Source organism: Bombyx mori, chromosome 16, assembly GCF_030269925.1.
Source record: "Bombyx mori chromosome 16, ASM3026992v2".
In the NCBI taxonomy this organism is placed as follows: domain Eukaryota; kingdom Metazoa; phylum Arthropoda; class Insecta; order Lepidoptera; family Bombycidae; genus Bombyx; species Bombyx mori.
Genome location: NC_085122.1, coordinates 6,478,880 through 6,495,880, shown reverse-complemented (window position 1 = coordinate 6,495,880; position 17,001 = coordinate 6,478,880). Strand labels below are relative to the sequence as shown.

Sequence of the window (17,001 nt, the reverse complement as noted above, 5' to 3'; positions counted from 1 at the left end):
TTTCCAACTTGTGTACAGTCATCGATGCTACACGGTTAATAAACCACCGTCATTAGACGTTTAGATGTGCAGAAACAGCAAATTAATCAAATAAAATAGTTTGATACTTCGCGTTTCGGTTAAAAGTATCCAGACCCAAGACTTTATCTGACTTCCAACCAAGTTCGACGAGTACGGTTACCGAGGTTCCTCAGTCTGCTCCTAGTGTTAGAGCTGAAGGTATCTAATGCAAGAGTTATTGGATCTGATGGATCCGTAAGGACGTGTCTAGGGCGACGACGGTGACTTGCTCCTGCGTGATCAGGATTCGGGGAGTAGTCAGCGGCGGCAACGATAAGACGATTACCATGACGGGGTAAAACGTGAAGACATCTATTAGTCTGTGAATTTTACCAAAAATATTTTCATATTTTTTAATGAGATTATATTTCATCACATATCACCTCATTTCCTTTAATTTCATCCCAGTTGATTAATATCTACAATTAGTCATCTTCATTTTATTTCATTTCATTCCATATTATCATTTTTCATAAAAATAAGAATAATTAAAATAAGACATGACCTTAAAGGTCTTAGTTACCGGGTGATAAAAACACTTAAAAAAAGTAGAGTCATAAATATTATGTGGGTTATTTATAAACATAGAACAGACAAGGCTGTATGGGCTCAGATCCCCTTGCCTTTCCTAACAAGGAATGAATAAAAAAAAAATTTCTATGAACTAAGAAACGCACTCAGTTGAAGTTGATTGGTTTTGAATGAGTTTTAATTTCTATTATTTCCAATTTAGAGAGCCTTTAAACTTAATTTAAATATCCCTAATCATTGCTTATTCAGCCACCGCAATTACCGCAAGTTTAAATTGAATATAATATTAAAAAATTGTTGAAAATGTCAAATGAAACAAATAAAACAGTAAGTACTAACTACCATTTTACCGTTTCTAATGTGATAAAGTACACAACATTGCAAAGTTATGTTTTCAATAAAAGTTGTATTAAAATCACAGTAAAGTAGTCAACCTGAAAAAATGAATCAACTTTCCCAATTTTTTCGTACCAACTTATTTTAAGCTACGTTAGTAATGATTCATCATAAACCTTCTAAGACAACATTCTGAACGCTATACGCACTTCTAAATTAATTGGATTAACAAGAAAGATAACTAAACACGGAGTAAACAAACATCTAAATTTAATTAAAATTATAACTCAGTCTTGTCATGTTGCAAATGTTATTTTTCCTGGTAACTTTTGATTTCATTATACAGAAAGAAATAGGATGCTCCCTCTCTTACCACCAAACAAGTACTACACAGATGTCTACTAGTAGTGCCTATAACAAATAGATGTTTTTTAAAAGTACTGTGATTATTTAAGGCGTTTGCCACTAGACATAATTCTACCTTTTTATATTGATTAAAACTTGGGAGAGTCTTCTATCAACATTTTGTTGGGCTTTCCTAGGCTTGGAAATGTCAAAGACAAGTCTGAAAATTATTAGACTTTCATTTTACTTGTATCTATTTGTGGCAATGACCCCGGAACACTTAATCAATATCTCATTTCCTGTATGAGTGAGTCATTTACAAGTAGTGTATGTTTTGGTCATTATATTTTACATTCTGTATTAGTATTCTAAAGTTTGAAGAGAGCATAAGAGTATTCTGAATTTACGCAGTGGCTATATTTATTCTATCTTAGCTCTGCATTGGTTATAAGTGTGAATGAATATTCCTTAAATGTATGTAAGTTCTTTAGTGCTTGAACAGGTGAAAGTAAACAAACTAATAGCTTATCCTGTGTTAAGTGTTTACTGGGGCCCCTAGACATCAACAACATAGATACCGCTACCAACGTTTAGAAATGAGTTTCAAGTCACTCAAACAACGGCTGCCCTACCCTTCAAACTAGGACTTAATACTGCTTTCTGACAGAAATAAGCAGTGTTGTGGTACCCACCTTTACGGGATTATGACATGACGTAGAATTAGTAAATGCCAGTTAGTGGTTGCAGTATGCTGATATGATACTGAGAATGCTGCTGTCTGTCTACCTACTTACAGATTTTGTTCCATAATGTTGAATCTGCTATTTCTTAGAAGAGTGTTTAATAGTCAACAATAAGTATATTTCATTTGCCTTCATAAGACAGAAAAACTGTTAGTAATAACAACAGTATGGTAAAATTATGCTGGTTGTAGGGTTTTTTGTAAGACAGTACAGTTAGATACCACCATCTTGCTTTTAAGAATTATTTCTGTATTTATGTATGCTGTTTTAAATCACTTTACAATAAATTGACTTAGACCTTATGTGTCATACTGGGTGATGGCATTCACAGCACTATGTTTATAGGCTTCAATAAACAATTGAAACATGAGTTTATTACACACACATACAAAAAATATATATTTGAGACTAAACATCTTGATTGCACCATTCACATTATATGGTATCACGGACTTTAACTACCTATTCACTATAATAATAATAAATCACACATTATGTCTTCATTATATCATTTTACTTGTGATATGTTCCGTTATGACTTCTCTAAATTGCCTTATCTTTACATTGACAGTACTATGTAAAAAGCTGTCTTGCGCTGCCAACAATAATTTCCATCATTAATGAATGATTGTAATAAATATAGGACAAAAATATTATATAAATTACATTATTTTTTATTAATACAGATAGATTTCATACATTAAGTCTAATTAATTTAAGAGCTAATTTTGTAGAAATGTTGTTTGCAATATTTTTGTTTTGAAAAAGAATCTTCATACATCCTGCCCAACATAAAAATGTGCATTCTCTTCATTGTGATACTTAAAAAACAAACAAGAACAAAGTGTGTCAGTTGAATTGTGTCAGTTAATCGAAGTGAAGACTGAATACCAGATATGTGTGTTACTTGTGACTATCATACATAATTAGCTACAACCAATTTTGCTTACATTCGATTTACAACTAGAGAAAGTTTCTTGAATAAAAATTAAATAAAATTAAAGTAAAATATTACTTTTGTAATTTTGATTTAAAAAAAAAGAAAACATTAAGTGGAATGACATTTAGAGACGGCTTTCTTTGTCCAAGACTAATATAAAGAGTGATCAAAATATTATGTCAACAAATGATAATATTATTATATATTGATGTCATGTCCATATTTAGTAAAGCAAACAAGCAAGAAAGTTAAATTAAAAGGAACACACAGTGTTGAAAAAGAATGTTGAAGCGTAAGAAATTGGTACATTTGGTAAAAGTACAAATATTATTTTCCTTGTACAATATTCTTTCAATAACTCTCAATAAGCTATATATATAGCTAGCTATATGGTTCATTTAGTTATTAGTAATTAATTAGACTCACACAGCCGGCGGGCTTGGTATAGCTCGCCGACGGTAAGACCCGACTGTCGTGGCGCTGACCAACGCTGGTTTCGTATTCAATGTGGGCAGGGTAAGAGATGTACTCCGCCCAAAACTCGTCGTTTTGCCTTCAGTACATTGTGGTCTAATTCTCTCCCGTCTGAACTCGGACGCGGATTGTTGACCGATAGGGGGTTCAGGAGGGACAATGGTCGGTTGAACTTCGACATGACTCGCCTATCGCACCTAACACACTTAGGCGAAAGACCAGCAATTTCCTCCTGACCATACAAAAAAATCCATGCTATGAAACAGGAATGCAGATAAAATGAGACCTAACTATTCTGCCTTAGGATAAATTTTTACTGTCATCACGGTCAATGCCGAATTAATTTGCCCTGTTGCATACTGTGTCAAATGATGAATTAAAATTCAAAGTACACTCTGACTGCAACGTAATTAATATAACGACAGGTTCTAGATGATGATGCTCAATTTTTCTACAATGATAGATACAACAAGAAACTGCAAACATGTTTTTTTTCCCCAGATTTTCCCCTCTATTGTTCTCCTCGAGAATAATCTCGATGTAGATTTATACTTTCTGACATTATCCGTTAATCGTTTTTATTTACAGTTCTCAAATCTGGAAACACCTGGTTATGTTGGATTTGCCAATCTGCCTAATCAGGTACACAGAAAATCTGTAAAAAAGGGTTTCGAGTTCACCCTTATGGTGGTCGGGGAAAGTGGACTGGGCAAATCTACTCTGGTCAACTCTTTGTTCTTGACCGATTTATACCCTGAACGAGTAATCCCTGATGCTACTGGTAAGCAAGTTGAAGAAAAAACTTGGAACTTTAGTCAAGTTTCATTGTAACTAATTTCTAATATATCATTGAAATACGTGCTTTCGTAGCTATCCTCTTCATATCCTATTCTCTTTAGTGGTAGTAGGACGCCATGTGAGTCTGCACGAGTAGGTACCAACGTCCTGTCCATTTCTGCCATCAATAGTAATGCGTTTCGGCTTAAAAGATTGAGCAGCTGTTGTACTTGTAATTACTGAGACTTTAGAACTCATGCCCAGGTGAGTAGTGGCATTTACGTTGTCGATGTATATGGGCTCTGGTAACCGCTTACACCAGGTGATCTGTGAGTTCCATCCACCCATCCAAGCAATAAAAAAATAGTAGCTATTCCCCCTTTTTAAGAGAGTTTAATAGTTTGATTAATAATAAAATGTTTTCCTATGAATGATTAATAGTAGAATCTGGCTAGTGAAACACTTGTGACATGTGCAAATCGAGAGTGTTGTAAACAATTTTTTTTAAACAGTCCAATCAGTGTTTTAAATTGTTACAGAGAAAACAAACCAGACCGTGAAATTAGACGCATCGACGGTCGAGATAGAAGAGCGCGGCGTGAAGCTGCGTTTGACCGTCGTGGACACGCCCGGCTACGGAGACGCGATTGATAACACGGATTGTTTTCGAGTGAGTCTACAGCAACGGTCGGGGAACTTTTTTAATTATTACCCCAAAATATTTTTGTCTAAGTTGATATTACCCCATGGCGAAGAACAAAAAAAAAAACAAAATTGCTTCTTTTTAGTATCTTTCATATTATAGGCCCCATGATAATTTTGAAAAGAAAACAATAAGTAAAAATTTAACGATTCTAAAGAAGTTTCACTTAAATGTATATATTTTTCTCACAAGTTTCATTTTTACCTCACAAAATTTCATTTTACCCCATTTGGGGTAATTTACCCCGGTTCCCCGACCGCTGGTCTACAGTCATTCATGGACTTACAAAAAGCTCTTATTCATCGACTTTGGAGGTCAAGAAACAAATTGTCAGAAATGAAAACATAAGTTCATTTAATAATATAATGTAAATCATCTTGCTTCGTGACTGTGATTCCGAGTCTTTCTAAATATATAATGATTAAACTAGTAGTAGTAGGTAGTAGTAATGAGTAGTCGGCCATTAAATTTTTTTAGTATCACACCAGGCATTCATGTGGATTTTGTAGTTTCCTTTTTTATTCACCGGAAATACTCGCAAGCATAATCATTTATCCAAACCGCATTGAGCAACTTTAAATATTATTACATATGTACTCGAACGCCTACCGCCAGTGAAACATTTAAAAAAAACACAGATTTCTATTAATAGATAAATGTTTCTGAAACTACCATGTGTAGTGGTGGCTACATTGAATGTGGTACATTGAACTTTCCGTAAGTAATCGTTTCTGTATTCAGAGATAGCGATGGTGACTAATGTCTCGACAAGGACTTTGTTTAAATATGCAGTTGTTTGCCTTGTTAATAATGTGGCGTTAATCGTTCATATATGTACTAGTGTGATGTGAGACCTGAGAGAGATTAATATTAATTTTAAGAGATTAATATTATTCTGAAGTTGTCGTGGCCTAACGGATAAGACGTCCGGTGCATTCGTGTTGAGCGATGCACCGCACCGGTGTTCGAATCTCGCTGGCGGGTACCAATTTTTCTAATGAAATACGTACTCAACAAATGTTCACGATTAACTTCCACGGTGAAGGAATAACATCGTGTAGTAAAAATGAAACCCGCAAAATTATAATTTGTGTAATTACTGGTGGTAGGACCTCTTGTGAGTCCGCGCGGGTGGGTACCACCGCCCTGCCTATTTCTGCCGTGAAGCAGTAATGCGTTTCGGTTTGAAGGGTGGGGCAGCCGTCGTAACTTTACTGAGACCTTAGAACTTATATCTCAAGGTGTGTGGCGCATTTACGTTGTAGATGTCTATGGGTTCAAGTAACCACTTAACACCAGGTGGGCTGTGAGCTCGTCCACATACCTAGGCAATAAAAATAAAAAAAAAGTAAAATCAAACCTCAATATCTCCATGCTAACTGTTCTATGTTAAGCTTAGGCCACTTTTGCGCTGACGACTTCAATTAAAATAATTTCTTCCGGTTTCTCGAGTCATAGACGATACCGCTTCTACAGTTTAAGCCCGCGTTTTTAATATCATTAAATTGTTTCCATCTTTTGGAATACTTTACATGCTTAGGAGAGACATAGAACAATTTTTTTATCATAACATGAGTCCAGATCATTGAAATCGTTAATGAAATAAAAACTTAGTGTTGACATAATAAGGGCTCAACAATTATTTATTCGAGGAGGGGGCGTTTTAACTATACTGAGACCTTAGAACTTATATCTCAAGGTGGGTGGCGCATTTACGTTGTGGATGTCTATGGGTTCCAGTAACCACTTAACACCAGGTGGGCTGTGAGCGAGTCCAACCATGCAAGCAATAAAAAAAAAATCTTACTTTTTTCTTGATACAAAACAGCATTAAAATACACTTTAAAAGTCCTCTGCAATAGGTATTAAAATTTATAGTAAATATCCTGTTACTCCATATAATTTTTAGTTTTAATGTGGTTAATGGATCAACAAAAAGTTTTTCCGGCTGGATTCTATTTTGTTTTCAACTGCAATAAGAAATGGGGATGACCGTAATAAGTCTCAGAAATGAACAGTAATTGGATCTCAGGGCAAACTTTAAATTGCATTCAATCCAAAAAATAACAACGCCTTGCTATATTTAAGAATTTAACATCCTTGGGCCCGCGGTCCGCTTCCAACATTATGCAGACCATCAAAATCTACATAAGCTGCGCGCTCCCTAGGCGTGGAAACCTCAGCCCCCTGCTCTCAAAAAATACAAGTTTTCTGTACCCAAAGAAAAGGTTATTCCGACGTTCAATACTGGTGGAAGGACCTCTTGTGAGAGTAGGTACCACCACCCTGCCTATTTCTGCCGTGAAGCAGTAATGCGGTTCGGCTTGAATGGTGGGGCAGCCGTTGATACTTGAGATCTTAGAACTTATACCTCAAGGTGGGTGGCGCATTTAAGCTATAGATGTCTATGGGCTCCGGTAACCACTTAACACCAGGTGGGCCGTGAGCTTGTCCACCCATCTAAGCAATAAATAAATAAAAGCTACCTTCGTAACACGGTCTGGTATCAAGATACGATAATAAACAAATCTCTAGATTAATAAAAAGTAATCCAAGTTTTCTTTATTTTTCTCAGTCCATAATTCAATACATTGACGAGCAGTTCGAAAGATTTCTTCGAGACGAGAGCGGCCTAAACCGTCGTAACATTGTGGACAATCGCATTCATTGCTGTTTCTACTTCATATCACCGTTTGGACACGGGTAAGCTAGTTTTTCGAATCGTGTGGGCCCGAGGGCTCATTTTAAGTCCGGTCAGCTTAAAAAGCTCGGCGAGGCTGATCGCGGCGCTAGCCGACGTTTTACTATAACTAGTGGTCCCGCCGTAGTCGAAATTCGACTATAATTAATTGAAACTTTAAGTTTGTACTTATTATGATTTTAATGTAAAAGACTATTTATTATACTTCTGTAATCACAAATTTCGTCAAGACTACACTTCAGACAAATATTAATAAAGACAAACAATCTATTCTCAATGTGACCACAGACTTTAAGCAATAAGAAAAGTTTGAAAATAAACAAATAGTATGCATGCGTTTGTGTATTAAATACATGGTAGTGTGTATAATGTTTTTTTTTATTGATTTAATATATTTTTTATGCATAATTAAAAACAAATTTACATTCTGCACTCCTCTATAGGTGTGGAAAATTTCGTACTCCTCCGTCCGCACAATTTTCATAATAAGGGGTACAATATTTTTCCTCACGTATTAATATATAGATAAGATGGGCTTAATATTTTCTGCGGATTTTTGGTAAAAGAGCTGGTGCTCTAGATATAACATAATTTAAAAAAAACTACATACTTTCAAATTTCGAATCTACTCATTTTCGAGAAAAGAGATTGTAATGATTTGTTAATTTTTAACCAGGTTAAAGCCTCTTGATATTGAGTTCATGAAACAGCTGCACAACAAAGTTAACATCGTACCGGTTATCGCCAAAGCGGACTGTCTCACTAAGAAAGAAGTTCAGCGACTGAAATCTAGGGTATGATGTTTTAATGTGCTCTAAGAATTTATGTTCAGTAGAAAACTATGGATCAATTTATTCAGTTGCTATAAAATACGTTTCAAACTATGGATCTGAAGTTGTACAACACGAACATTTAAGCTATGTGCCAATTAATGCATATCAGTTCAGTTAATAAAAAAAATGCATTGATTTTAATTTTGTGAAATAAATACTTGTCTCATTATTATCAGTTTTTGTAGTATTGTTTACAAACTTCTTAGAGGAACTTTCTCTTTAGTAATTCCATTTAGAATACATTGCTCGTTGAAAATACATATTCAACTAGTTTTTTTATTTTATTTTACTCAAATCTTGAAGTGTGTACATTTAAATAAATAATCTGATACAAAAATAATACTCGTTAAGGTTATGGAAGAAATCGAAAGGGAAGGCATAAAGATATACCCGCTGCCCGATTGCGACAGTGACGAAGACGAAGATTACAAAGAACAGGTAATAATAATATACCGGTATTAACAATAATAATTTTACCTAACGATACCATAACGTTTGCTATAGTTTTTTTGCATTCACCACACAAAGAGGGAACTTAAACTAATACGGAGTGGAAACGTTTCTAAAGCCGGAACAGCATTAAAGTGCATTATTATGGTTTTTTTTGTTTGATTAATTTCAATCATTTTTATTATTATAGCAATCACATTTTCACAACAATCTATCTGTAACATATACTTATAAATCTCCGATAACGCATTAAAAAGACTAGTGCTTTCATTTTCTGAAAGGCTAATGTCATAATAATTCAATTAATCGGGATTTAATTCGTATTTTATATACTGTGTTTTATTTAACTACTTCAATTATTGTATTTTCAAAAATCCTTGATATGTTTGTAAATTTGATGTCTTGAAGTTCATAATGCTTAAGTTGGGAAACCATATGGTTCCTAAGGAACGTGGATCTCCATGATGACCTGGAGCTTTACTCAGTCAGTAAGTATCTACAGACGCCATCATTGTGCCACTTTGAGAAGGCGGCACGATATGAGAACCTTCTTGTCGTGGCTGCTGGGGATTTATACCCGATCCTGTAGACCGAATGGTAAATAGTCGACGTCGCCCAAAACACGTCATTACGGATCCTTCCGATTCGTTAACGGTGATTTTAGGTACCACAAGCACCGGTCACCGTCCTCGCCGAACCCGTCGCTTGCGACGAAGGGCTCTGCGAGTAAATTAACCCTCAGACACAGCCCACTGAGTTTCTCGCCGGATCTTCTCAGTGGGTCGCGTTTCCGATCCGGTGGTAGATTCTGCAAAGCACGGCTCTTGCTAGGGTTCGTGTTAGCAACGTCATCAGGTTTGAGCCCCGTGAGCTCACCTACTAGTTAAGGTGACGCTGATCGACGCCCTCAAGGCTATCAGCTTAGGTAGGAAAAAAAATATCTCAGTAAGTTAGTGCTAAACCCACGGTTCTCAGGTCCGCCAGCTGAAGGAGGCGGTGCCGTTCGCAGTGTGCGGCGCGGGCCAGCAGCTGGAGGTGCGCGGGCGGCGGGTGCGCGGCCGCCTCTACCCCTGGGGAGTCGTCGAGGTCGAGAACCCTGAGCACTGCGACTTCATCAAACTCAGGACCATGCTCATGTAATTTATTTTATCTTATTGGCTTCGAACAGACGCTCTGAGAAGAGGCCTCATGGATCGTTTGGAATCTCTGCGTCTGCGGTGGTACTTCGGTTCCCTCTGTGTTGTGTACCGTATATTCCATGGGCGGAGTAGAGTTCATTTATACTACCTGGAGCCACTGCGGTCATCCACAGTGCGTTTCCAGAGATATTTATGCCACGTACCATCCGGCTATGGAATACTGATTTTGTGTAGGTCATTGTAGAACTGCAATTACTATAACATAGACGTTCGCACGATGAGACGATTCGCAAATGGCATACATGCTAACACCGAAATCTCACTGTAACTAGAAATAGAGACCAATCATCGAAATTAGTGATTTTGTTACCGACTGTACGCAATATGTATCGCCATTGATTGTACATTGATTGACATGTAACCATTGATTAATTTTAAATGTTTTAGTACCCACATGCAGGACCTCCAAGAGGTCACACAGGAAGTTCACTATGAGAACTATCGTTCGGAGAGACTCGCCCGCACCGGCCAAGTTCCGAAACGCCACACGTGAGTGTTTGCAACTCAAATGCATGTTTAAATACTTTTATAGCAGATAGAAGATAGTTAAAAAGAAGAAAATGAAATAGGGTTTATTTTATTACTGGATAAAGTGAGACGAGCTCACAATCCCCTGGTGTAAAGTGATTACTAGAGCAAATAGATATTATTGGCATACCGTATAAGTCTGGAAATTAGATCACATGACTGCAGCCAGTACAAATACATAGTATGGTGGTACCTATCCTTATTTCGGTAAGTTAGTCGGAGCCAAATGAATTATAATAGAATAATTTAAAACCAGTGAAACTGCAGAACCTAAGGTGACTGCCCTTAGGGGGAGCCTAAAGACTATGGACCCTCGTGACATTGTAATTCAACAAATGAAGTATTAATATCAATTTTATTGAAGAAGTTAGGATATTTTTTATGTTCAAAAATTTACTAAATTTCATTCCTTCAGATACAGTATTCTGAAGCAAAACAATGCATTATCTCTAGATGTGATTTCTTAAATAGTATTCTTAAATTGTCGTTTACTAGGTCAACTGAAAGCGGACTTAGTGAGGCGGACTCTGCGCTCACCAATGGCTCCGCGGAAGACTCCACCGAGCGCGAGCGTGCCCTACGTGAAAAGGTGAAATCTACCAACACCTTCATATTGTTAGTGTAGAATCTACCATTCTACCAAGTCACTCAACCAATTTGGTGGCAAACTGTTACCGGAGACCATAGATAACGCTACAATTATGACTTCACATACTGACTCAGAGATGTAGACTTTTTTACTAAAAAGTTACGTTATCTATAATCTAAAACAGATAGTCAAGGCACTAGAGGGAACTTTGATTAGTATTAAGAAAACTACTGGACGAAATAATAGTACTAGCATAACAAACAGACTTAATAATAATTTTAAGATTTTTAAGAGTTCTGGAAAACAAATCAAAATTGTTAGTAATAATTAATAAAATAAACTTTAATAAATTAGAATTGAAAATAGTGTAAGAAAAAAGCGTGGGTGCTTTTCAGGATATTATTAAAATAACCCCTCTACTCATATCTGTTCATAAAATATTTATAACTACTGATACTATCTATTCCACGCTTTTTTTTACAATAAAATCATTTTTTATTACACTATTTTTAATTCAAATTTATGAAAATTTATTTTCTATTTTTTAGTAGGATTTTCTATAAAAGCGTATTTTGTTAGTTTTTTTAAACTATTATTTATTTTTCATTTTTTAGTTGAATTTGAATTTTTTCAATATTTTTTTTAAATGTTGAGTAGTCATCAGTCCTTAATAAGTATACCAAATTTTGAGTTAATCCAACGTTTTGGAGGAGGTCAAAATCATGTTCAAAGATTCCGTTACAAGTTAAAGTAAGGCTATTGATTCGTTTTGCAGGAGGCAGAATTACGTCGCATGCAAGAGATGTTGGAGCAGATGCAGCGGCAAATGCAATTGCAGGCCGCCGGTGCTACCACCGCCACCTCAACCACTGCATAGTGTACGCTAACGGCGCAGGTACTATATTATTCGCTCTGTTTTTATTATCACTTTTACGGAGAAAACAAATTCAGCTGCAGCACTGTAATCAATGACTAATGTATTTAAGTATGACTAAAACTAACTCTTACTACCTACTGGTGGTAGGACGTCTTGTGAGTCCGCACGGGTAGTGTTTGAATTCGGAACGACAAAAGTGTCAACGAGCGACGTCCGCTATGACACTTTCCCCTTTCAATTCCAGCCGCCAAGGGCGATGCATCGATTTCATATCTATCTTCTAATATATAAAATTCTCGTGTCACAGTTTTCGTTGCCATACTCCTCCGAAACGGCTTGACCGATTTTGATAAAAATTTTTATGCTTATCTGGTATCTATGAGAATCGGCCAACATCTATTTTTCATCCCCCTAAATGTTAGGGGTAGTCCACCCTTAAATTTTTATTTTCATTTTTTAGACAAAATTTTTAATTTCTATATTTTTATGATACAACATACAAAAATACATACAATCCTCAATTTTCACCCCTCTACGATCAACCCTTATTTTTTATTTACTAATTAAAAACTTAAAATTTTTTTGCGAGAATTTTGTTTTTATTTTGTCATGACGTAGAATAAAAAAATTCATATTACTCTGAAATTTTCACCCCTCTACGATCAACCCCTATTTTTTATTTGTTAATTATAAACTAAAATTTTTTTGGCAAGATTTTCATTTTTATTTTTATTTTGTCATGAATTAAAATAAAAAATCTGATGTTACTCTCAATTTTTCATCCCTCTATGATCAACCCCTATTTTTTATTTGTTAATTATAAACTTTAATTTTTTTGGCAAGTTTTATATTTTGTTTTGTCATGACTTAAAATAAAAAAATCATATTACTCTCAATTTTCACTCTTATACGATCAAGCCCTATTTTTTCATCCTGATTAATATTTTTTTTATTCTATGCACAGATCCGCAATAAGGTTGCAAGATGGCAATCAAATATTATAATTGAATTGTAGTACGATAAATTCTTATTCAGAGTTTATAATAATTATGATTTTTTTTAAATTGAATTTGATCTCCCGCCCTCTCCGGTCGACTACTGATCAACTATCAATCGATCAGCTATCCCCGCCAGGTGTCACCACTCATCCAGCAAACATCACGTAGTAGGGATGAGGACGAAGCCGGTCTCCTGTCTTACTTACTCACTATACATCATAGATTATACACTTAATATATTTGAAAGCTATACAATACTATACTTTTTCAGCCATGTTTTTTTGGTTTTGTTTGTGTATCAATAGTATGTTCAGTAAGTCTGAGAATCGGCTACTATCTATTTTTCATACCCCTAAGTGAAAAGGGTTGTCCACCCCAAACATTTCTTTTTTATTTTAATTTGTTGGATTTTTTTTTGTTTATTAGGTATTATGTGGTTAAATGGGGGTTTTTTTCGACAGTAGAATTTCCCTAGAAATCTTATTTAAGGCAACACAACGTTTGCCGGGTCAGCTAGTACTAATATATAAATCTACAGTGGTTTTTACTGATGTTCCGTTATAACTACTGAACCATGCATCCGATGACTTGAAACGTGGTATTCATGTAGAGAATACATGTACTTAATGGATAGGCTAATATTTATATGAGTGTTGGACTCCCTACACCAATTGCGGAGGCGATAATGATGAGAATCTTTGTGGGGGTGAGAAATAATAATGTTAATTTTAAATGGCCAGCGAAGCGAACGGGTACAGCTAGTATTCATATATCTTTAATTTGTTACATAAGGACTAATAAAGATATCCAAACAAATAAATACAGTCCACTCTCATTTACCATAACGCAACAGGTAGGTACCACCATCCTGCCTAGTTCTGCCGTGAAGCAGTAATGTGTTTCGATTTGAAGGGCGGGGCAGCCGTTATATTGTTAAAAGAAACCTTACAGCTCGTGTTTCGAGATGGGTGGCGTTTACATTGTAGATGTCTATGGGCTATGGTAACCACTTTAGATCAAGTGAACCGTGAGATCGTCCAGCAATCCAAACAAAAAAAATACTGTAAAAAATACATGAAGTAAGGACTGCCTGCACTTGAATTAATTTATGTTTCTATTTACAGTGGGACACACAAATGTTTCGGCTGCCTGACATGTGCGACGTGGTCAATTCCATACTGCGCGCCATTCCCTACTGTGCTACTTCCACTTGACTGTACACTATGACGATATCATTTAAAGTATGGCAAATGTTAAAAATGTCTCAAAAAAATTTATTATGCAATGACTAGGTACGAGGGGCATTTTGAAATTCTTTGGAGTCTCTATCGATTTGGTACCTTAAATATGACTTTATTAAAAGCCATGTCATGACATTTTTACATCATTTGCGTTGAAACAAGTTTATCTCCTCGTCATTTTAAGGATACTAGAGTATTAAAATTTTATCTCAAATAATTATTTTATAGATGTTTTTATAGATCGAATATTTCTCTCTATTGTAGTTGTCTAAGATAAACTATACGTAAATTCAATGATACATTTGAATCTAGCACATGGCTTGGAAGTTTTTTGGATTTACTTTGACGAAATTGAATTGATTTTAAAATAATAAACATACCATAACCTGGTAGACGAAATATGTTATTTAGACATATACTGTAAGTTCTTTATAAGATCTAATTAATAGTGATCTGATGTTTGATTGTATTCATTATTCTCGTGCCATTGTCGACTTTTTATTTCGTATTTAAACTCTTGCATGAAATATTTTCATTGATCCCAATAATTGTATGTACTTAATAAGTATCTAAACTGTAGTAAGGAGAGCCAAATCGGATTATCTGCGTTTTTTTTTTGTAAAATATCCCTTTGCCACAAATAATATTGATCTGGTCCCACTTTAAAGAAGAATTAAGCTTAGAAATACTATATATATAGCATTTATGGCGTTCGCATCTAAAGGTAATTTGGTAAATTAACTTATACTTAAAAAAATCAGCAATGTCACTAGCGTATTACAGCATCGCATATATTGCTGTAGACCTCACATCCCCTTATTCAAAGTTTATGTGAGAGACTTGTAAACTCGAATAAAAACTATTTTAGATTATAATAAATGTATCATCTCAATTTTTGATACCTACTAATAGTGGTGATGACGTTTATTTCCTTTTTAAAATATGTTCACAAAATATTTAATATTGCAGAAGACAAAGTTATTATTCTTCCATTTAGATTTGAGTTAGTAAGTATCAGAACATTTTAATTTCGTGTTAACATTAAGAGAATATTTACTCTATTTTATATCATCATTTTAGTATATTGTGTTGTTATTTAATGAGTGTAATGCAATATTTTATCGGATGTCCATTACAAGACTGAAGTTGTGAGTGAATATGATTGGTATAATAATTTCTTGAATGGTACTTAATAGTTTGAATCATTCTGTTACAAACCCATTCCCTATTGGTGCATTTATATCCTAGTTGATGTTAATAGAACAACGATTTCATAGTTTCTTGTAGGATTAACATGATTCTAACTTTCAAATTCTAGATTCTAGATCGGTGCCAAAGTTGGTTATATTATGAGGTTTGCTAAGTAAAGTTTGTGATCGGATGTAGTAGATTTGAATTATTTCACTCGTTAGAGAAAACCTATTAGAAAATTAAATGTAATGAATGAATACTCTTATGTAATCATATTTTTATAAAATAAAGAGTTTCTAACTAAAGCCATTTATTTTACTGTCCTGTATATTATTCTGTTATAACGCATCGCCAAAGAGGAAAGTAACTATATTATAAGTGTCCGCTGAAAGAGAGAAAATTGAGGCGGCGCTATAGTAGCAAGTGGAAAGATTAAAAAAACTGCATCATAAACTATCGCTACCACTTTCACTTACGTAACTTGCGTTCCGTCATTTCCACCTGCGAGATGGTGGACTCAATAATCTGTGGATGAACTTACAAAAGTCAATCGTGTGCCCAGCGACACGGTATAAGTAACGGTCTTTTGGGCTCTTCAAGCACCGGGCATCGTCCTCGTCTTGGTTCATGGCAGACCACTGAGTATCCCCCCGGATCATCACAATGGGTTGCAATTTCGGTCCAGTGGTAAATTCTGCGAAGCAAGCACTGCTTCTACTAGGGCTGGCGTTGACAAATTCTCTCAGGCTGAGCCCGTGAGCTTACCAACCAGTCCATGCGAAGCTAAATATAGGCCCGCATTTTTTTTTTACCTGTGCTGATAAACTTGAGAGGCTATTTCAGCTTCGCCCTAACATGTAGGTGAGCTCATGGGGCTCAAACCTGACGACGTTGCTAACATGGATCCTAGCAAGAGCCGTGCTTCGCAGAATCTACCACTGGATCTGAAACGCGGCCCACTGAGAAGATCCGGCGAGAAACTCAGTGGGCTGTGTCTGTGGGTTAATTTACTCGCCGAGCCCTTCGTCGCAAACTACGGGTTTGGCGAGGACGGTGACCGGTGCTTGAGGTACCTAAAAGCATCGTTAGTGGATGGGGAGGATCCGTAATGGTGTGTTTTGGGCGACGTCGACTGCTTTCCATTCGGTTCGCAGGATCGGGAATGGACTTTAGCCCCGTAGGCCACCAACCCGGTATATATATCTTATCTATGCCACTAGCAAATAGGTAGGGAAAAAAAAAGAAGATCCAAGTAGCTGTGACTCATTACCACCTGCGATAATTATAAGGTGAGACGCCTTCTACCACATTTACAGGCAACAGTATAGCCAAGGTAAGCATTGGAGTTTTGAGATTTTATTAATTTAGAGATTCTTTAGATCAGATTCTTCAGATAAACCTCAGGTCTGACCATTGGTGGTTTGTTCACTGTCTAATATTTCTAAAAGTCCACAAATATTGGAAAAAGGAACAAAATCTCCCAAA

The 17,001-nt window shown here is 35.7% G+C and overlaps 1 protein-coding gene across 1 annotated transcript; it reads left to right on the top strand.

Moving 5' to 3' along the window:
• Positions 1–743: 743 nt before the first annotated feature.
• LOC732880 (septin) lies at positions 744–15,148 on the top strand. Its single transcript, NM_001046881.1, is given in 11 exon segments — positions 744–918; positions 4,018–4,210; positions 4,746–4,876; positions 7,485–7,612; positions 8,287–8,404; positions 8,795–8,881; positions 9,869–10,029; positions 10,480–10,581; positions 11,116–11,209; positions 11,985–12,104; positions 14,209–15,148. Coding segments are annotated over 10 exon segments (1,140 nt in total). The 5' UTR covers positions 744–894; the 3' UTR covers positions 12,087–12,104; positions 14,209–15,148.
• The last annotated feature ends 1,853 nt before the right edge of the window (positions 15,149–17,001 follow it).